Source organism: Paramisgurnus dabryanus, chromosome 5 (genome assembly GCF_030506205.2).
Source record: "Paramisgurnus dabryanus chromosome 5, PD_genome_1.1, whole genome shotgun sequence".
Lineage (NCBI taxonomy): Eukaryota > Metazoa > Chordata > Actinopteri > Cypriniformes > Cobitidae > Paramisgurnus > Paramisgurnus dabryanus.
In genome coordinates this window covers 47,724,886-47,747,190 of record NC_133341.1, presented here as the reverse complement: position 1 = coordinate 47,747,190, position 22,305 = coordinate 47,724,886, and the positions used below count along the sequence as shown (strand labels likewise).

Below are 22,305 nucleotides of genomic sequence, written 5' to 3'. Positions count from 1 at the left end.
TATCGAAAAAATGGGCCACTTTTGAAATGTGACTTTTAATCCATTTGTTTAAGCTAATATTTTAACAGTAATATATACTTATCAACAAAATGGAAAAAAAACGAATTCACTACCTAAAATAGTTCTTGCTTTGCCCTGAACTATGTGTAATGTCTCATGTTTATAAGTAAATACATATATCAGAAGTATTAATTAAATGTTTGTAACACATCTCAAAAACATTATTAAAATAAAAAAGAATAAAAAATACATACACATGCATTCATTGTTTAGCCTCTCTTTGTTTTGTAATTATGAAATTAATTGTTTGCTAATTCATTGGCATGTTCAGTGGATTTTTATAACCAATACAGACATAACAAAACAAATTTGTTGTGGCCACTTAATATAATTGTATATATGATTAGCCAAACATTGGCCCATTTTAGATTACTTCACCTAAATGAGTGCATATTATATGTTGATATACTAAGATATATAAGAAATGTGCTGCAAAAAAAAAGTTGTCAGCCAAGCTAGAGTAGGATGGGTGTAGTTTTTGTTGAAAATCTGATTTAAATGAAATCCAAAAATAGAAAGGAAATGATTTGACTCATGACGAAGATGAGGATGAGAGCGCCGCCTGTTGATCAAGTTGTACCTCAGCTTGAGATGCAGCAGCTTTTACGGAGTCACAGGGATACAGCAGCAGCAGCAGCATCCGCTCGCGAGCCGCGGGGCCTGCGGTAAGATCAGGTTTTTACATATCAAAACATACCTTCTCAATAATGACACGATAACGTACGTTATTCCACACGCGATACATACAACTATGGCGCGTGTGTAGATCAACCAATACATAAATTACAATGTTTTAATCGTTTAAAAAGTTGTTTACTTAAATAGCATCCCCTGGATAGCGCGTGAGCTATCTTATGGTGCGGATCTGTTCTCTATAAAACAATATAAAAAATATGCAATACTGTTGTAACTTGCATTTTGCATATGTATAACTTTAATCGTTTATCTGGCTTGTCTTGTCGTTTACATATATTTACGCCGATCCGTGCTGAAGGGGAGATTAATACCGATTAGTTCATCTCACTTTGTGTGTTTTGGTTTTAATGTTATATGGTAATAATTAACGGTAATTTGCTGTACTAAAGATTAGTTCATGATATTGTGTATCTTCTCATTAATTAACAAAGTTAACACATGCACAAGCTAGTTTATTGGTACCTCATCAATTTTAATATTTTTATTGAGCATGGATTTAATCTATTTACAGAAGTAGTTCTCTCAAAAATTCTCTCAAAATTTACTCGCCTAATGTCATCCTAGATGACTTAGTTCATTTAGTTTAACAAAAAATATTTTTTTATTAAAATGCCATCATGTTGTTCTTATATAATATTGTCAAATATCATTGGTTCTGGTGTGTATCCTGATTATTGGTCATAAGCATATTCCTTCAGTGAACATGCAAGAACCAATGAGATTTAATGTTATCAGAATTTCGCCATGTTTGAACTTACCATAGCTACAGTATTCTGTGATGTGTTTCCATTGAGTACAGTATTAGCTAAAAATAATATCAACTATTGAGTATGATTAATATAATGCATTTTTATTACAATTTCAAAGAACTATATGCAGGAACGTTTCAGCCATGGCAGTATGCAAATGAGCGGTCTAAACATATTTACAGAGCGCATTTTTAAAGTTGGTCGGGCATACTACCTTGTGAAGTTTATCATAAAACTACACTATGCTTTGTCTGTTTGGCTATACTGCGCTGTGTACAGCGATCATAAAACGGCAGAAAACCTCGCACTGTACAGATCAGACTGGCCTGACATACATTTACATTAAGTCATTTAGCAGACGCTTTTGTCCAAAGCGACTTACAAATGTGGTAAACATTGGCGCAATCGCTTGGTGACAGAGCGCAGGGATCGAGAGGGTATGTAAGGCTGTAATAAGCAAGCGAAGGTAAGGGGGTGCTGACCCAGTGGTGGTTTTAAAGGCCAGGTGCAGAGCTTTAAATTTGATGTGAGCTGCTATAGGGAGCCAGTGTAACTTGACAAAGAGAGAAGTGACTTGCACCCTCTTTGGCTCATTGAAGACCTCTTGCCGCTGCGTTCTGAATCATCTGTAGGGGTTTGGTTGTGAAGGCTGGAAGTCCAGCCAGTACATTTTCACATAAAAAACCCATCATTGGCAGGGTTTGCGTTTTCTCTTAATTGACGAGTTAACTCGTCAATGGCGGGGAAAGAGTTAAATGTTTGTACTTTTCTCTTGTCTGCATGAAGGCTAAATGACATTCTCTAATCGGATGCTTTACATGTTGAACGTATAGCCTATTATAAACATTACAACGTGATTGGTATTAACTAAGGCAAAACGCAGCAACAATAAAGACATGTACACATTGTTTCGTATTTGCGTGTTGTTGTTTTCTACGTTTAACTCTTTCCCCGCCCGCGTTTTTAAAAAAAGTTGCCAGCCAGCGCCAGCATTTTTCATGATTTTCACAAAAGTTTAATGCCTTCCAGAAAATTTTCTTCTTTAAATATATAAACAAACAATATATCAAATGAAAGAACAGACCCTCTGCTTTCAAACAAAAAAAAAAAAAAACGTTTCATCATACCTTCATTAGTTCTCTTGTAATCACCTCTCAAACATGGGAGGTTTCTTCCAAAACACCCACTTTTGAGCAAAAAGCTGAGATAATTCCATTTTTGCGAAGGACTTTTGATAGAGATCAGATGCAGAGCGATCTTTAAAACAGACACAGAGTTCTTTCTCTTTCACGTGAGGCGCTACTTCCGGGTTGTATAAGTTGCGGAAGTGGATAATAGCGGTATTGCGGAAAGACGGAAAATCTCGTCATTGGCGGGGAAGCGTTTTCTCTTAATTGACGAGATATCTCGTCAATGGCGGCGAAAGAGTTAAAGTAGCCTATTAAATTTAGCATCGTCTCTTCCCTGGTTGGGAAACATATACAACTAATGCAGCATCTTATCTATTTTTTAAATATATATCCAGGACGGCGCTGTCCATATACAGTACTTGGGTGGTTGGTTGAATTGTGTCATAGAAGCAGGCTTCACTCAGTTTCTTATTTATTTTTGAGAGTGCTCGGCCAAACATGTGAATAATCCCAAAGAGGAAAAAAGGAAATGTTTACTCCACAGACACACCTCGGCTCAGCCTCTGTGCTCTTGAGCCAAAACGCGTCTGTGAAAAATGAGGAATGAGTGTTTGGCCCTGTCCCAAATGGCACACTCCGGACTTGTGGTTCTCCTCAGAGTCCACACTTTGATGACATTATGTTGTGCAGACTTTAGGGACCCTTGATGTGAGTCCACGTGGTTGCACCGGAGTGGTATTTTGGGACATACTCGAGCGTCAAGCCGGAAATAGGAAGAGAAGCTAGAAACTCCTCCCTTCCATCATCTGATTGGTCTGATTGCTACAGTATTTTGCAAGGACTTCTGGGTTGGTAAAGTGCGCGAAGCCTGCTGCGGTGTGGGTTTCGCCAAAGACCGCATCAAGGGGGCATAGGGGGCGCTGATGAGCACACTTCGAAGCATAAAAATGACAGATGGGATCATGGAACACCCTACGGACTCGTAGACTAAGCGAGCACGTGCAATTTAAGGCCACGAGAGCGAAAGTCCAGATGAACAATATGTTAAAGGAGCGGTGATTCAAATACTCAATTTTAACTTGATACTTTGTTATATAAGAGGTCATCATAGTTGTTTCAGAACCGAAAATGTCCAAGCCAGTTTTACAACCAAGTGTGGAATTCTGAGAAATATGACGTCAAAGTAGAATTGAAGCACCTCCCCATAGCCAAATACAATGACCACTTTTGTAGCCCCGCCCACAGCTTCGCGTGACACGTGTGTCTCAACAATCAATAAACATGTCTTTAAAGATTGCCAAATGTAACCAAAATGACTTTTAAAAACCTTTTTTCTGAGAGACTTTTATTTTGACGTGGTGATCTGTTATGATAGAGTAACCATGGTAACAAAGTATTGGGTTGTGGAAGAACCGCGTGGGAACAACACAGAAGCTGAATACTTTAATTCGGAGGCTCGGAAAATAACATTAGGAATGCGTGGATAAAGGTTGTTTTTAAGAAGTTCCAGCTCGCGTGGGAGTGTTTGATTACCTTGTGTACTGTGCAGATTCACTTGTAAAGAAGCAAGTCGTTGCTGGATTTGCAGAGAGACTGTGATTAAAAGCACCACTAATATTGGATCTGCCGAAAATGACACAGCAAGTAGGACATTTTACTTTATTTAAGTTACTGCGTTTCACTATTGCTTTGTTAGAAGAGATCGCTTGATATGTCCTGTTGTAACATCCATGTATAAACACGTATGTTTGACTGTTTTAATTTACTAAAAACATTAAACGATTAATAAAGGTGCAACACTTAACAATACGATTGTAATTTAACGGTAGAAATATGCAAAGTTAGTGATAAGGAAGGACTTATCAGCCGCAATTTAGATTATGATGCCCGCTTACTGTGTTGTATACGGTAATTTAGGCAAGTTGCGTTTGAACGGTCAAACACTTAACAAAGCTTTTTTTATCATATAACTGTGGTATGTAACGTTACGTGTATCTAAGAGCAACCTCACAAGCACAATAGAAATATACAAAGTTATTGATAAGAGCTTATCAGCCGCAGTTTAGAATCTGATGCGCGCTTACTGTGTTGTTTACGGTACTTTAGTCACGTCGAGTTTAAAGTTTTGTTTCTACTTTACTATACGTATTGTCATTTATGTGTATCATCTTTAGCACCCAGAATCTTTTGTGGGTCAAACATATATGTGTTCAGCTGCTATTTTCACACATTAATGTTTTTATAACATTTCCCCACATGTAATGACGGGGTATGAAGCCGTCCAATCATAGCAGTGGGTGTTTACGTCCAGGTCTTCAATGCGGCCCGTCCCTTCAAACGAAGCTTTTCTCCTGAGAGCAACCAATCCATGTTACAAAATAGCGTATAACCTATTGTTTTTGATGTTTTTGAATGTAAAAACTACGCGAACATCATAAGTAGACCTCAGACAACAGCATAAAACAATAAAATCGACAAAATCACCGCCCCTTTAAATAAAAACAATATTGCGCCATTGACTTTACACTATAGACCAGGTTTAAGTTGGTCAATGGCGTAGTCTATTTTAGTTGCCTCAAAATAGCAACATGCCAACAATGCACCTGAACACACCTCGTTTTCAGACAAGAACGGCCATGGGTGGAAAATTGAGGACAAATGCATTTGCTATTTAAATACGTGGCACTAAACATGAAAATGATAATTGCGCCTGGTTCAAACTAGCAAAAGACACTTGTGTCCCGCATGGCGTAGGGGTATGACAGGGCCCTAAATTTCTTTAACCAGATTTTTTTATATCTTATAAAAATAATGTAATTGGAAAGAGAATGTTACTGCAAGATTGTTGTACTTATGTTTTAAAAAGGACTAGAAAAAATATTGTAAATTGGTCAAATGCTCTGAAAAAAATCTAGATTGATTTTTTTGCCCATCCCTACCTGCGCTGCAAGAATCCTTATCAGGTCCTGTGGAACTGGAACAGTCACGGGAATGCAGATTATGAATACCAAACCATACACAAACATAAGTATGTTTGACCCCCAAAGTCTAGTCGTTTAACTAGTGTGATCGTTCCATATTGTACATGGGTTCACTACACTTAATTATACCCTGGTACACTTGCAGAGCAGGTCTCTGGTAAGGATAAGTTTGTTTCTATGGTCCGAGTTAGTGCAATTGAATGGAGGCAGTATATTAAGTGTGGAAAGGGTATACCGTTACATTCAAGATTACATTTTAAAGCATGAAGAAATTACTGTCAGAGGAAAAACTTTTCATATGCTGTTATGATGCGCAAAGATGAGCACGACTAACATGGCAGGGCATCTCCAGGTTCAAGGTCAGATATTATATTTCATAAAAGTCTAGGCATAGCATTTTTTTTTTTTTTTTGCTTTCAAAAAAAGTAAAAATCGAGATTCGCTCTCGGTCTTTGCAGCGTCATATGAAGTCAAATGCACCTAATCACAAACGTATGATTTCAATGAAATTTTGTGCTGTCTCTAATGAGAGAGCATGCATATCTTCCAGTTTTCTTCAAAATATTCACATCACAATGACGTGAGCATTCTTGGGTCCGGATCGTAAAGTCTATTGCGGCCATTCCCAAACTGTGGTCCGCGGACCACTAGTGGTCTGTGAGGGTACTGCAGGTGGTGCGTGTATAGGCAAAATAAAATCTTAAAGAATATATTTTATTAAGAAAAATATATTTTTTAAGAATATGTTTTAAGAATCTGTGGTAATGATGTGATGACCAGTTATAATTTTAGTGCTAGTAAGCCTATTTAGAAGTGCAGATAAATTCAGGACTTTGTGTAGACATATTTTATTATGAGTATTATAAGGTGGTCTGCGAAAATTCTTGATTACAAATAGTGGTCCACACACACAAAAAGTTTGAAAACCCCTGGTCTAGTGTGAGTGCAGGCCAGCAGGGGAGTGGGGAGGGGGACAATCGCACTAGGGTATGGTTCAGTAGTTAAGTACTATGTAGGTACATCCTGAGTAAATAATGACATACTTCACTTTTGGGTAAACTATCCTTTTAACCCTTATGTGTTGTTGGGGCCATTTTTGGCCATTTTTGCAATTTTTTTGTCTTAATTTGGCCACAACTTTCTCTGTGTTTCAGCAAATGGAATGATTTTTGGTGACAAATCTTATATTTACACATATTTTAAGAAAATGCTTTGAAATTTTTCAAAAACTTATCAATATACCGTGGGCAAATTTACTACCCTTACGTGTTGTTAGCGGCCAAAAAAGGCCACTAAATTAAACTGCTGTAAAAATTTATCGGATGAAATTTTTTTCACATTTTTTTTGCATAAATCTGTTAATCAACCTCAGTACTGATCAAAACTACCAAATGTTTGCAAAAATTCCATGATTTTAACTCTTTCATTGCCAAGTTAATAAGTAGTGTCACTGATTTGGGGGAAAAAAACACACAAAATGACAGATTTTCAATATAAAACGTGACTGTGGACTGGATTTTCTTTTACCTTTTTTACAGTCTTGGGCATGCCAAAGATTGGTAAAAACATTGGCTTTGATGCATTTTTAGTTTTTGTGCAGCATCAGATTAAATTTTTTTCTCCCTCATTTATTGTTTGTGGCCATTTTTTCCCCATTGACTTCCATTATAACAACATTTTTTGATTGCTGAGCCATGACACCTTATAACCATGCATTCTTGATTCTTTGTGCCTTTTCCTTTTGCAAAGAGGTAAAATTTGTCATTTTTACTGTTGATCACCATGTGGCACCATTAACCCTTTAGTAGCCTGTGCAAAAAAACAGAGCATAAATTCTGGTCTGTACATTGAGTTATATGGACTATAAAACCATTGTGTGTGTACGAGTGTGTGTACGAGTGTGTGTGTGTACGTGTGTGTGTGTGTGTGTGTGTGTGTGTGTAGGGTTAGTGTTAGTATTGAGGAGAGAGCACCTCCCTCGCGCACCAGTTAGTGCTGCACTGGTGAGAGGGATTTAGTCTCCTGTAGCTGTCCCTCTAGACACAAATCCACAGACACCAGCAGGCACCAGCAGCTCAGGAGTGAAGAGGGGAACATGCAAGTGGTGTACAGAACCAAAAAAAGAACAGTCAGCATTTGTATCCGTTGTGGTAGACACACTTGCAGAGAGCACCAAGTAATATGCTGCAAGTCCTGCTAAAAAGACTGAACACACACACGTACACATATACACACCAAAAAATTAGTTTGATTGTTTAGTTCTCCATCCATCCTCTACTCTTGCTTCATTGTTCAGTTTATTTGAAGTTGTTTTTGCATTTTGGTTCATAATAAATGTTGTTAATAAATCTGATGAAGAGAAGATTTTTTACAGATTTTTCCACACAGACGCACACACATGCAAGCACGCACGCACACACACACACACACACACACACACACACACACACACACACACTCTCTCTCTCTCTCTAATATGCTGTTATAGTCCATATAACTCAATGTACAATCCAGAATTCAAGCTCTTTTTTTTGCACAGGCTACTAAAGGGTTAATTGTGCCACATGGTGATCAACAGTAAAAATGACAAATTTTACCTCTTTGCAAAAACTAAAACCACAAAGAATCAAAAATGCATGGTAATAAGGTGTCATGGCTCTGCAATCAAAAAATGTTGTTATAATGGAAGTCAATGGGGAAAAAATGGCCACAAACAATAAATGAGGGAGAAAAAATTTTAATCTGATGCTGCACAAAAACTAAAAATGCATCAAAGCCAATGTTTTTACCAATTTTTGGCATGCCCAAGACTGTGAAAAGGGTGAAAAAAAATTCAGTCCACAATCACTTTTTATATTGAAAATCAGTGATTTTGTGTTTTTTTTTTTCTCAAATCAGTGGCATCACTTATGAGCTTGGCAATTAAAGAGTTAAAATCATGAAATTTTTGGAAACATTTGGTAGTTTTGATCAGTTCTGAGGTTGATTAACAGATTTATGCAAAAAAATTTGAAAAAAATATTAATCTGATACATTTTTACAGCCTTTTAATTTAGTGGCCTTTTTTGGCCGCTAACAACACGAAAGGGTAGTGAATTGGAACAAGGCACAAGGGTTAACAATGTCCCTATTTCTTCACTAGTTCCCAACTTCCCATTAGCTGTTGAGAATCCGAGGGACTACAGATGTAGCCAAAGGAGCATCGCTTTGCCCCGCTGGTCCTCACATCCCTGCACTGCATGGCTTCACCTGCTGGGGTCTTTCATCGTGTTTCCATAACCCCAGTCCTGCACACCCTCATGCTGGGGTCGCAGGCCTTGCACAGACTGACCAATGACTGCCTGGATTGTTTTGCCTGTCAGCCTGTCTGCCTTCTCCATCACTGGGATATGGATTGTGTAAATATTTTATTTTTAATATTGTGATATTCAAATGTCAAAAGTAGGATGATGTATGTGTAAAAATAAATACATGTTTACTAGGGAGTAAAACAGTAAATATTTATTATAAAGCTGTGACTTATGTGATCAAAAAGTTATTAATCGTTATTAATAGATACCCCAACTATAAAGACTTGTATGCTTTAATACTTTAAATTTGCCTTCCAGTAATAAAAACAATTTAGGCTGTCAAACAATTAATCATGATTAATCGCATACAAAATAAAAGTTTATGTTTGCATAATATATGTGTGTGTACACATACACATATTAATTACACACAGGACACACACATATATTATTATATAAATCTTAATGTGTGTGTTTATATATTTATTCATAATTACACATAGGACACACACACACATATATATTATGCAAACACAATCTTTTATTATGTATGTGATTAATCGCGATGAATCATTTGACAGCAATAATAAAATATTTTTATTACTTTAAAAACCCAACATGTAACACTAATTTTAACCTTTGGAGGCCGCCATTATGTTTTACGTTCTTAAAATGGTTGTCATGAAATATTACTACAGTTTACTATAGTAAATACTATGGTAACTTTTTAAGTTTTTAATTTGAGAATTTTTATTCCCCAGTTACACATTCTTACCTCTCAGATTGCCTTTATTCTGATCTACTCATTGAAGATTGTTTATCATGTTTACCTCGCTGCAGCATTAATAGAATGGGTTTCCATTAGCCTCCGATTATTATTATTATTTTTTTAAGTTTATTAAAACTTTTTTATTTTTACATTCCCAGTGTTAATTTATTTAACCATACATGTGTTTATACTGTAACCGGGGTACTTTTTTCTAATTGACATATTATGGTGTTTTGCTATGGTTTCATGGTAACAACATGATTATTTCGACCTAAACTATAGTAATAACTATAATACATTGGTACCAATAATTTTTTAAGAGTTCCCTGAAATACTATGAAAATTGATCACTACCAGTTGGTGTATATTCCTTTACACTAGGGATATTGTAATATCATAGTAAATTTGTGGTTACTTTGATTTTACTACAAAAAAAAATGTGGTTACTAAAATGAAACAGCTGTTCATTTAATGTAAGGGACTGTCTGATACATCATTGTAATATTGTACCAGAACAGGATTTTTTTTTTTCTAGCTGGTGTTGGTTCAATAGATAATGGACTACTACTAGCTCAAACATTGTTGGTTCAGTTCCAGGCTTTGATGAGCTGAAATCACAGTATAGCTTTGCATTAACATTCCTGATCATTTATGTCTGAATTGTAGTTATGCCATGGCAGTAATGAACCATCATGTCTGTCCTGTTGAGAACTGGTAAGTTGAATGCCAAATCTTAATCAGTCGTCGTCATGTGTATTTTATACAGTATTATATGCTTAGTTCTGTGTATTGTAGGTCATACAATTTGACATGTACAGAGGAAACAGCGAAGAGGGGCTTTCCAAAAACCTGCTGCACTCTTCAAGACATCCCGCTTATCAGGTTATTGTTTGTTGCTGTAAATTTCTCAGTCATACCACAACATGACTATAATGCGATTCTTCTTTTACATTCTGCTTTGCACCCACTCGTGATGATTTTATTTTGTTTTCTTTGACAGTAAATGTGGTTGCTATCCACCAGAGAGCTGTCTCTTCAGTTTGATTGGCAATGTTGGGGCTTTCATGGGTAAGACTAATGTAAACGGTCATGCATGGAAGATATTATCTTGATAATTTGAAATAATTCATTTAAATGATACAAATGAAAACCATTAAAACCAGATTAATTTCATTATAGAAAACCTTGCAAAATATGTGCCCAAGTTGAAAATGAAATGAAATGATTTGTGTGACAATGCATCATCCCTGTCAAAGTGAAAAATAAAATGATGTTGATCATTTCATTGATAAAATGTAGGGATTTCGTCATGGCCAAGTGGCTTTGAATGACATCCACCGTTTCTTTTAGAGCATTTACGGAGGTTTGTATAAGACAGATAGATTCCTGATTTAAGACCGAGATATCTTTGATATTAGAATGCTGTTTAGATACTGTTCAGAAATCAGTTGGTCCATAATGGCAGATTCAAAAGTTTCTGTCGCGCCCTGTTTTTTAATAAAGGGAGTAGCAGCCATGGCAAGCTGATAAGTTAAATCAGGGGTCTGTTTCTGAAAGGAGATTAGGGGAAAACTCTGAGTATGTTAACCCTAAAATGAGGGTTTTCCGTTTCAGAATGGGGGGTATGTTAAGCCCGAGACAGTGGGGTAAGTCAAGCCTGTTTCAGAAGGAGAGGTCACTTATACTCCTAATGATACTGTGTAAAATGAATGTATACAATGTTAACTACAGATTTTCATTTATTTTTCAATTGTTTTATTTTTTTACTAAAGATTGTAAGAAAATGCAGAAACATACCTCTGAAATAAGTCCCTAAACATGTAATCCTACCTTAAACATTAACATTAGTAATGATTATAGCAAATATAGTGACATTACTGTGTGCGTCTATTGGAAAAGTTAAACATTTTCCCTTTACTAACACTTCAATGCATCTTGTCCTACAATTTCAATGTGTTAATACAAATTGATACACCTAAAACTCTATGGGATGGATTCCTGGACAGGGTTTAGATTATTCCAGAACTAGGCCTTAGTTATATTAGGACATTGAAGTAGTTTTTACAAACATAGCTTACCAAAAATAATTACTGGTACGATCTTGGGACAAAACAATAGCACTGAAATATGTTAAGATATGTCAGTGCAAAAAGTTTTTAAATTAAACGTGTATTTTAGTCCGGGACTAGGGTATGGCTTGTCTGGGAAACCGCCCCTTTAACTTTTTATTTACCAGCTGTTTTCAAACTAAAGAACATGTAAATTACATGACAAACTATATTTTTAGGTTTCTCAAGTTATTTATCTTTCATTTTGACAGTGACAGTGCATTATCACTTGAAAGAATTTTCATTATTTTATTTTCAGTTTATTTTATTTTTTATAATTTCTATTTTTATTATTTTTTTAAAAATGCATGCCAAAAGTGAAGTGTGATTTTTTTAATATTAAAGGACACTAATCTATTTGTGTTTCTAAAATATATTTTCCTTCATAATGACCATAGTCATGTTAACCGAACCTTTCTAGACAAATGAACATATGTTCATCTTACTTACTGTTCTTCTCTCCTTCCTTCCTTACATTCTGTCTCTGCAGTGGTTATGGTGTGCATGCTGCGTTATGCTCAAGTGATTGAGCATAGCCATCACTGCTGGACCAACACAAGTGCTTTGGTATCTGGGAGCATTAATGCTCTTGGCCTGGTCATGGTGGGCAACTTTCAGGTCAGCAGGCAAATCTGAATAATAGCCTTAGCTCATGATATAAAAATGTAAATTATATTATAGTTCCGCTCTTTGTTGTCCTTTAGGTTGATCATGCCAAGACTCTTCACTATGTGGGAGCTGGTGTGGCGTTTCCAGCAGGTCTGCTGTTTGTGTGCCTGCAGTGCATTTTGACGTACCGTATAGCAGAGACCATGCTGGACTATTGGATGGCTCATGTGCGTGTCGCTCTCTCAGCTGGAGCTCTGATATCACTTGTTCTCAGTATCCTTACCAAGAATTCATGAGTGTTTCTAAATTGCAGTTGTCATTTGTGTTGTATACAATAATGATTGTGGGGTAGTGAGCTGTGGTATAAACAAAGATATTGTATACAGTATAACAGGCTTGAGCACTGCTATTGATAGTTTTCAGTCACGTGTTTTTGACACCAAGTTCTCAGCGTTTTAAGATTATAAACACCATCCGATTCCATATTTTAAAGTGACTAAAATGCATCAGATTAATGCCAGACCTCCTCTTTGGCTATGTTTTATATGTATTTCGTGGAAAATTCCTTGCATTATACTGGCACCCGAATTATATTTATCCCTTAGCATTACTGAAAAAGGGATTAGCTTAAACCAGGACAAGGCCTTCGTGTAATTAGGAAATATACCTAGTTTTAACAAACATGCCTGTCTAAAAACATTACTTGTGTGCATTTTGAGGCAAAACAAAGGGCACTGATATATTTTAAGATATGTCAGTGCAAGTTGTTTTCAGTTTGGAAACCGCTCCTTAGTATAACAAATAATCTAATAAAGGTCCAAAAGGATTCGCAAACATTGCGTTTTCACATGACTGGTTAGCTAACTTTAGCAGTTAGTAAAACTTATTACTGTAGTTGGTTGCCTCAGTACGCAACAACAATCTAGGTAAGAAAATTACAAAAAGATATGATTTATGGCTAAAAATACAGTGATCAATATATCAGATGTATACCTTTATAATAGAGCTTACCTTTAATGAAGTGGTCACTGTAATACGTGATTTTAGCGATATCTGTTCCTGTTCAAAAAGATAGAACTTTAGTCTTGCATAAATCTTAGTCTTGTCACTTATGAGTACTAGTTACTTTCCCTAAAAGCAAACATAATTATGTATTTACTAAAGATGCACCGACTGCAATTTTCTTGGCCAATTCCGATTTTTCTGCAGGTGTGACCTGCCGATACCAAATTTAGCAAATTCTGATTTTCTTTCTAAGAACTATAATTGACAGAAAGACATCAGATGTGTGTGTCAGTATATGGATCCATGCTTATTCGGTTATAAAGTGGCAAGCAACATGCTGCCAAAAATCTGCTTATGTTTGTGTCATTATGTTAAAGGGATAGTTCACTTTAAAATGAAAATTCTCTCATCATTTACTCATCCTCATGTTGTTTTAAACCTCTATGAATTTCTTTTTTCTGATGATCACAAAAGAAGATATTACAGCAGAAAGTGACCATAGACGCCAAAATGAGAGTATAGTTCCTAGCCATATCGGCCTAGAAAATCGCAACTTTTAATTTTCCATCTGTAACTACAGAAGAGTCAAGTTTAAACAGGAAAAAATCAAAACTCCAATGCTAATGGTCTAATCAAATTCAATAGATTATGCTAAATATGCTAAAGTGGTATGGCCAGACCCGGAGATCAGCTGAATAGATTCCAAAATGATAAAAATCAAATGTATAACTCTAGGGGAGCTGTAAAATGAGCATATTTTCAAAAAAAGTGGAGTGTCCCTTTAAGTATATACTAGGGGTGTAACGGTTCTCGGTAATGAATCGAATCGTCCTGATATCCTCCCACGGTTTGGGAACTTTTTTTTATTTTCTTATATAGTTTGGTGAAAAACACACATAAAACCGCTAATGTATGGTTCTGAAGAAGCTCTTTGTGTGTTTAGTAGTGAGTATCTGTCCAATCAACTCGAAAATCTGTTGCATACCTCACTGGTCCTCCTCACGTGTTGGTGTGTGTGTCGCGCAGACCGTTTAGCGTGGCAAGCGAAGGGAGAAAAGACGCTAATAGAGGCACCTCCAGCTTAATTTAAGTCAACTGCAGCAGCGATGTTCAAGACAACGTGGACAAAACTGTAAAATTCGCGAGTGGCGTATGCTCAAGGCCATACATTTAATATGACGAGTCGCTTGCTCCGTCATCACCAGGGTGTTGTTCATAGCACGTGATCGCAGGTGAGACTGAAACAGCACACATTGCCTTCTGTGTTTAAATGTTAACATACTGATCTTCTTGCCAAAAAACTTGACCCTAAAACCGTGATACGCACCGAACCGTAAGTAATTTGAACCGTTACACCCCTATTATATACAAAGTCTATTTCATGTCTTTTAGTTTGTAAACAGAATTAAAGCGTCATTTTTGAAAACTGTGCATGTGCACAGAGCTATGAGTTTTAAGACCCTGGGGAATCCCTGGGATGAGTGACGTAGAATGAAACGTGTGTATCAATAAAATATTTTAAATTAAGCAAATAAAACACAACAACAAAAGCGTTTGGATGCAATGAACATTATTAACAGCAATAATCTGACATTAAATTGATCTTATAGATTAATTAGTACTCCACTTGACATTATTTAACTATATTGTTAAACCAATATTGTTCAAACAACGGATATGCTGAACTATTTTCAGGAAAAAGTCAGAACAGGCTAGATTCTCGGTTGTTCAGCAGCGAGTTATGTCGTTGTTTGGGAAACGCACCCCTGAGCAGAGTCCTGCGCACAGGTGGGTGAACTGGTGGAATATTATCAACGTGTGCGGATGCAGGGTAGAAATAAATATAGGCATGGGGGGACTGCAAGGGCGGACTGCAAGGGCGGTTCAGATTTCAGTCTTTATGAAAAACGGATCACGTTTAGATGGGTCGGGAGCTACTTCCACAGCGAGTGTGCCTGTTGCTTTAACATTATTGCTTACGCAACTGGCTACAAAAGGACTGGCTTGGAATTGGAATGTCGTGAGACTGACCGGTTGCCGATCATTAGTAAAATCGTCCAATTCCGGTCTCTGGCTGGTCGATCATTGCATCTCTAGTATTTACTGTACATACAACTGTGTTACTCCTATTAAAAACAAACATGTACTGTAAAAGCGACAATGTTTACTATAAAGATTTTTTAGTTCATTGATCCATCAAGACCTTGGCTGCGTCCGAAATCGAATACCGTGACTGTAGGTATGCCTATATAGTATGAATATGGATAGTATTAATGAATTCTGACGTACTAAATTCGCCATGTTGAAACATCACGTGACATACGTCGTCATAACAAGTTAGTTGTTAACTGGAATGGCGTTAAATAAGTGCAATTTTAACACAAGGGACAGCTGTTTAATATATGTATTTGCATTTGATTAGAGCTGGGTCTAGCGCTTTTGGGCATTTTTGAATAAAACAACGCCCCTCCGTCATCTTCTTTGTTGGATAACTCCTCTCCCGGGAGTTCACGGGATAGCAAAGTGTCCATCGAATGAACACTTCAGACTCTTACCGGAAGTAGTAGGTCATCTGGGTACTTTTCGCCTACTGTTTTTGGAATGCTATGAATTCAGACATACTACTCGCCTCGCCTACCGCTTTTTGCCTACTATATAAGTTGCTGCTTTCGGACGCAGCCCTTGTCAGGTGCTGACTGTTGCTTTGATGGAAGTGTGTAATTAATTTCAACCAGATTATTACAATTCCTTAACATCATCCTTCCTATCCTAGGTGGAATCTTCTTTGTCCATGAGAGCTTTGTGTTACAACATGCTGCGGCCATCTGTGAATGGGTCTTTACAGTGCTGGTTTTGGTCTACTATGGCACCTTCACCTATGAGTTTGGCACTGTCAACAGCGATACCATAATGGCAGCCTTAATGAAACGCAGTGAACATCACCACCCGGGGTCAGGGGTCATCATGGGTGGTATCGGGAAAGGCGTTGCAATGGGTTGTGGTGCCCGCAGCCTAAAGTCTCCTGGAGGCAGTAGCACCTCCACACACCTCAACTGTACGCCAGAAAGCATTGCCATGCTTTAGGTCTTAAGCGAAACAGTATTCTATCAGACCTCAACACATCAATCCTTTTCTTATTACACCCATGTCTCAGATTTATTAAAAACTGGTACAAGCAATATAGAATTACTTTGAATGATAACAGCAAGTTTGCAAGCTTGTTGATTTTAATCTAATAGTAATGACCTGCTGGTCGTAACTAAGGGATTTTGCATGAGACTGTATTTTGCATTGTGTAAAACAACATAAACATGTAGAGCACCATAACCAGCACATATACATATATATATATATATATATCCTTCTCATGCTGTGTTTACGCAATAACTCATTTCTAAAGGTGCATTGAAACATTGACAGCTATTCAAAAAGTCGAAAATTCTAAATACTGTTGGGACGCTTCAGCATTTTTTTTCTGACTGCAGTATCCATCTGCATCAAGAAGCCAATCACATTTTCTGTTATGTCTGAACACTCATTGGTTGTAGTCTCACCATGTGTCCTTCCTCAATTTTATTGCATCGCCAGGAGTCACTGTCGCTCATAACGGCTGATACAGAAATTCACTTGTGTTTCATTCATAAGGTCCAATAACTCCACTGTAAAATTCCTGTCAGATTAAATGGCCCTAAATCTGGCACAGATCTGCCAGCAACATCAAGACACTTGGCCAGACAAAGAAGATAAATGGCTTAACGTATCCAACCCTCTTTCACCTTTCTAATCTGTAGGAACTGTGATTGGATCATAGGTCAAGGCAGAGGACAAACCATAAATGTAGCAATAGAGATATTGTTAGTCCAGCTTAACCACCCATTGATGCCAATAGTTGTGGTTGCAGTGAAGTACCTCACCGATTGTCATACCTGAGATGCAATTGATCTGTTGATATTGTATTCATTCCATCCATCACTCACAGTGTTTTTGTATTAGGTTTGTGAGATTATGTTAGGTGCTATGGACTGCCTGTCTTACAGTTCTAGACAGAATGTGGTTGTAACTATTCAGGTTTAAGCTGTTTGATAAAAGATTTACATGAAAACACAGATTTATGTAACTTTACAAAGCTTTTGCCAATCTTGGTAAACTTTTTTGACTGTATGGCATCAGCCAGTTGCTATACATTATGCTTCATCCAAAAACTGCCTGCGTGGATCTGTTGCATCCCAGGTATTGTTCAAAAGAGGTCATTTTTTTAAACACAAAAAGCAAATGTTTTCTATGTATGTCAGTTATTAAATTGTTTAAGTTTTTAATTCTTTAGGCTTATGATAATATTCATTGTACTTTCATCAAGAAGTTCATCATCAGATAATATGAAAATATGTGACCCTGACTGTGAAATCCACGCTGAAATCTCTATTTAATTATGAGATTTGGAGCATGAAAGATTTTTCAGTCATTGATTTTAATCTTTGACATGACCTTAAAGATATCAAGGTTGCAATGATTTTATTTAGAAAATCACCACACAATGACTAGCTGGATTTTCACAGGCAAGGTCACATATGCTTCTGAGTTTTGAACTTCTCAGAGATCTTAATCACAATTCCTTTCAATTTAGAGGTTGTTTTTTAAAATATTACTTTTTTTGTGAAGATATAGAGCAATTGCTTTACAAAGCTGCTTGTAAATGAATGTCTTTAGGTCAGCGTAATGATGCATAAAATGTGAGTATTGCACTGAAGGCAGGGCCTAATTAATAATGAAATGAAGGCTGCTGCATTCAGCATCGCATCGCACTGTTAACACTGTTCTTCCTGGACATGTCATTTTGTAACATATGGAATACTTAGAAAAGATATCAAAATAGAATGGAAATGATGTTGTGCACTAAAGGGGATGCCTGGATATTTTTTTTATTTAGTGGTCCCGAAATGTGAAATCCTCTATAATAAGCTGTATTTTGATTACACACAGTAATTTAGTTTTAAAATATTGCTCATTTGGAAGAAATGCTGTATGTGTTATATTGATACATGTTATAGAAAACCAACAATTGTTGGTTATGTGTTCTATTTGTTTCTTTTATTGTAATGCCAGACAATGAAATGATGCAATTTTCAACTTTGTTAAAGTACTTGCAAACAAGTATACCTCCATGAAAATCATACTGTGGTGAGAGAAAATGTTGAGAGTTCCTAAAGGAGCTCAGATACACAGTTTATGAATGCATTTAAACTGAAGCTATTTATGTTGTTTCTGTTCTGTTATTTACTGCTTTGATACCTACTGCTTCATTACGCACCAATTGATTATGTAGATAATATCATCTTTTCATTTGAGTTTTCATACAGAGGTGCTTCTCCTTACAGTCCTTAATGTATCAATTGAAACCATCGAAGCAGCTATTTGAATACGACCCCAATCACTTTTTACTTTTGTCAAACTGATTTTCCAACAGCTAATTCGATATCATCACAATAGCAACATATTTTCTGATGAATGTGAAATGGAAATTAATCAAATTTACTAACGTATTATAGTTCATACTGCAACTTAATGTTTTGAGTTATAACTCCTTAATCTGCATGTTTTCTTACCTTTAACAAGGGTTTGTTTTGAATTAAACCTTGTAGCTTAATTTACAAGACACTGTTTGCTACAAAAGTTGTTTGCGGGCAGTATCCAACTGTTTACAGTACAGCTCTATCATGTTTAATACAGAATTAAGATGACCATTTTAACAGCTTGCTATTTGTCTGTCGCCAATGAGTGGCGAAATAAATAAATTTTCAGACACAATGAAGTGCCGACCTGCTATTTACTCATTAAATTTGACACATATTGAACTAATCTCAAGATTTTTTCCTGCTGTGCATGTGTTGGTATTTTTAGGCAAACACATGAAATGGTTTTGTTGACATTAGTAAATCCATTGGCTAACATGAATAAACAATGATCAACATAGTTTTTCAGCCCTTACTAATCTTTGATAGTGTTAGTTAATGCCAATACAGCTAATCGTGTTGTTTTATGGTGCATTAACTAAAGTTAACAGTTGTATTAAATTAGAAAATGCTGAAAGATCTGTTGTATAGGACTTGATGTTGATATCCCTTAATGCATACTGGAGGCACCGATGAGACTCTGTGGGATAGTTAATTGAGTGACCCTCTGCCACACTACTCCTCAGCCCTTCCATCTCCTGAGGTTGCTTCTTTCTCATAACCCCGGATTTCCACTGCGGAGTGGCTGCAGATCAGCTCCGCTGCATTACGGCTCCGCATTCCGCCGTCCGTCAATACCCACCAGTTCCGTATTTGTTGCAGAGCGGCTGCGTGCTGAAGTGACGAGGACCCATGAGGTCTCGCAAATTCACGTGATGATCGCGCGATACCTAGTTCTGTCTCTGACCATTATGCCATTGAATTATGACGTTTTAACAAACCAGCCTAGATCACAACACGAGATCTCGCGTAGACAGAGCAGTACATCAAATCCATCCAAAATTTTTAAAATAAGAAGGCTGCTAAAACATTTATTTATTCTCTATCTTTAATGTATTTATTTGAAACTCCCCCTGGCTCTTTTCCTGTCTATTATTTGTTGTTTCTGTATTAATGACTTTATTTGTGTGTGTTTGTAATGTTTGTATTGCAAAGATTTAATAAAAAACACGAGTTCTCGCAAATTCAAGTATGATCACGCGATAAAGTCATGGCTCCGCCCTGCGTTCCGCAGTCGGTGGAAATCCGGGGGAACTCAGTGCATAAACACTTGACATGACCTAACCTCAGTCTCTAACGGCCCAATCTCACCACAACCCGACCATACAGACCAACCCGTTTGACTAAGGCCAGAAGCCCCACTGTCCTCGTTAATGCAGGTTCAGTGGCAAACGGTGGCAAACTACCGCAATTACCCAACAACACCGGTCTATTGCATCGTTGTGACTTCGTGGGATGGTCAATTGAATGATGGCACCCTTTGGGTTGTCAAGTGGGCGCTCTCCTTCCTGGGTGTTTCGCTGATAGGTCCACAACACCTCCAGAGGGTTCAGCAGTGAATCCCAGCATTCCAGGTTCACTCACTAGGTGCCATCAACTCACTTAAAGCCCAGGCGGAGTCTTTTTTCTTCATCCACAGCCATTGGCTTCCCTTTTCCGCAGCCACGGAAAGGTCTTTGACTGCCTGTCGATGGGCCTTTTCATCGCACTCCTATCTCTCGGAGTAGCCTGGATGTTAAGGAGGCTACGATACCTCTGCAACCTACTTCCAACCACATTCCAGCCTTGTTTATTGCGCATTGGTTGCAAGTTCAGCCTACCTCAGCTTTTCCGTTCATAGGCCTCCTCTACTGCACCCTCCCAGGGCATGGTGAGGTCGATGATGTAGACAAGCTTGAGCGAGGCTGACCACAGAACAATGTCTGGTTGCAGGTTGGTGGCTGCAATTTCAGCTGTGGAAGCGGAGTCTCTTGTTCAAGTCTGCCAACAGCTTCCAGTCCCGTGCTCTGCCTAACTCGTATTGGGTGATACACAAAAGGCTTTTAATTAAATTTAATATTTTGCTCATCCTGTTTCTCCTCCCCCAAATGAAACTGTTTTACATTATACATGGGCCACTTCAGGCTTACACCTAGATGAGCCAGTGCTAACTGTGCCACATCTTTGCCAAAACTGGCCCTGATGTGTCTTAATACAGCTGGGACACAGTTGCTACATCATATATGGGCCACTTCGGACTCACAGCCAGATGAGCCGGTGCTTACTGTGCCATATCTTTGCCAAATCTGGCCTGGATACATTTTTTAATAACTCGGCCAAATTTGCTACATCATATGTGGGTCACTTTAAACACACCCACGTGAGCAAGTGCTTACTGTGCCATATCTTTGCCAAACTGGCCCGGATACGTTTGTAAAGAACTGGGCCACATTTGGTGTATTCCAAGATTAGGCCGTGTCTGTTGTGCAGCATTTTTACCAAAGGTGTCATGACTGCTGGGTGATCGATGGCTGTGTGATATCTGTGTGTGTGTGTTGTTTACCTGTGGTGCCGGTTCCTCGTGTGTTCACTAACTCCGCCCCCTTGTTTCGGTAATTGTTCACCGGTGGTGTCTCGTTTACCTTTTCCTTTATATTGCACGTAGTCCTGTCTTTCGTTGCGTGCTCATTGTTTTATCACAGTCCTGCTGCCCTGCCTTGTCTTGTCAGTCACTTTCTGTCTCTTCCTCTTGTTACCCCAGGTTTGGTTTTCGGCGATCGGGGACTCGTCTTCGCCCGGACCGCTCGCTTGTGGATTACTGGAACTCATTGACTTTGTTTGTCTCTCGGAACAACTGTTTCGCTTCGTTTCTAGGCGGTAGTGTTAATTTCGTCAGACGAGACGAGACGAAATATGTTCGTCAACGACCTTTTTTTCCATGACTAAGACGAAACGATGACGAGACTACACACATATTGAAAAACGCTGACTAAGACTAAATTAACATGCATTTTTGTTGACGAAAAAAGACGAGACTAAAATTTTTGGATAAAATAAAAACTAAGATAAAATCTCTCTTCATTTTCGTCTTCAATCGTCTCTACTACATTTTATGCAATGAGGTCATATTTAAATGTGAATTCATTCATAAAAAGACTGCATGCTCTTATTATGAAACTGCGCGCGTCTGTCATAACTCCAGACAAGCTCGCGCTGCTGAAATCTCCATGCTAAGTGTTCACAATGTAACATCCATTAGCAGTTAGTCTACAAACGTATTACATATGAGAAATATTGATATATTTCCATCGGATTTTTGTAATTTTCATATGGTTTTTCAACAATTGCACGCACACGCAGCGCGATTCTACTATGGAAAAGGCATACGCGATCAGGTCAGTAAGAGTCTCGTGTGTAAA

General features: G+C 37.6%; 1 protein-coding gene and 1 long non-coding RNA gene across 3 annotated transcripts; one reads left to right on the top strand and one right to left on the bottom strand.

The window, feature by feature from the left end:
• Positions 1-629: 629 nt before the first annotated feature.
• Positions 630-18,984, top strand: tmem150ab (transmembrane protein 150Ab). 2 transcript variants are annotated; one of them, XM_065284525.2, is made up of 9 exons: positions 671-725; positions 4,185-4,279; positions 8,759-9,014; positions 10,342-10,389; positions 10,471-10,557; positions 10,676-10,743; positions 12,274-12,401; positions 12,488-12,665; positions 16,171-18,984. In XM_065284525.2, the coding sequence occupies exons 3-9, from the start codon at positions 8,950-8,952 to the stop codon at positions 16,479-16,481; spliced, it is 885 nt and encodes a 294-aa protein (XP_065140597.1). In that variant the 5' UTR covers positions 671-725; positions 4,185-4,279; positions 8,759-8,949; the 3' UTR covers positions 16,482-18,984. The 2 variants fall into 2 exon arrangements, with proteins under 2 accessions (XP_065140596.1, XP_065140597.1); XM_065284524.2 differs by lacking the exon at positions 4,185-4,279 and having other exon boundaries at positions 630-725.
• On the bottom strand, positions 17,056-19,801 carry LOC141282201 (uncharacterized). Its single transcript, XR_012336728.1, has 2 exons — positions 18,977-19,801; positions 17,056-18,638 (listed from the first exon to the last, which is right to left on the bottom strand). It is a non-coding gene; the product is annotated as an uncharacterized lncRNA (long non-coding RNA).
• Between the last annotated feature and the right edge of the window lie 2,504 nt (positions 19,802-22,305).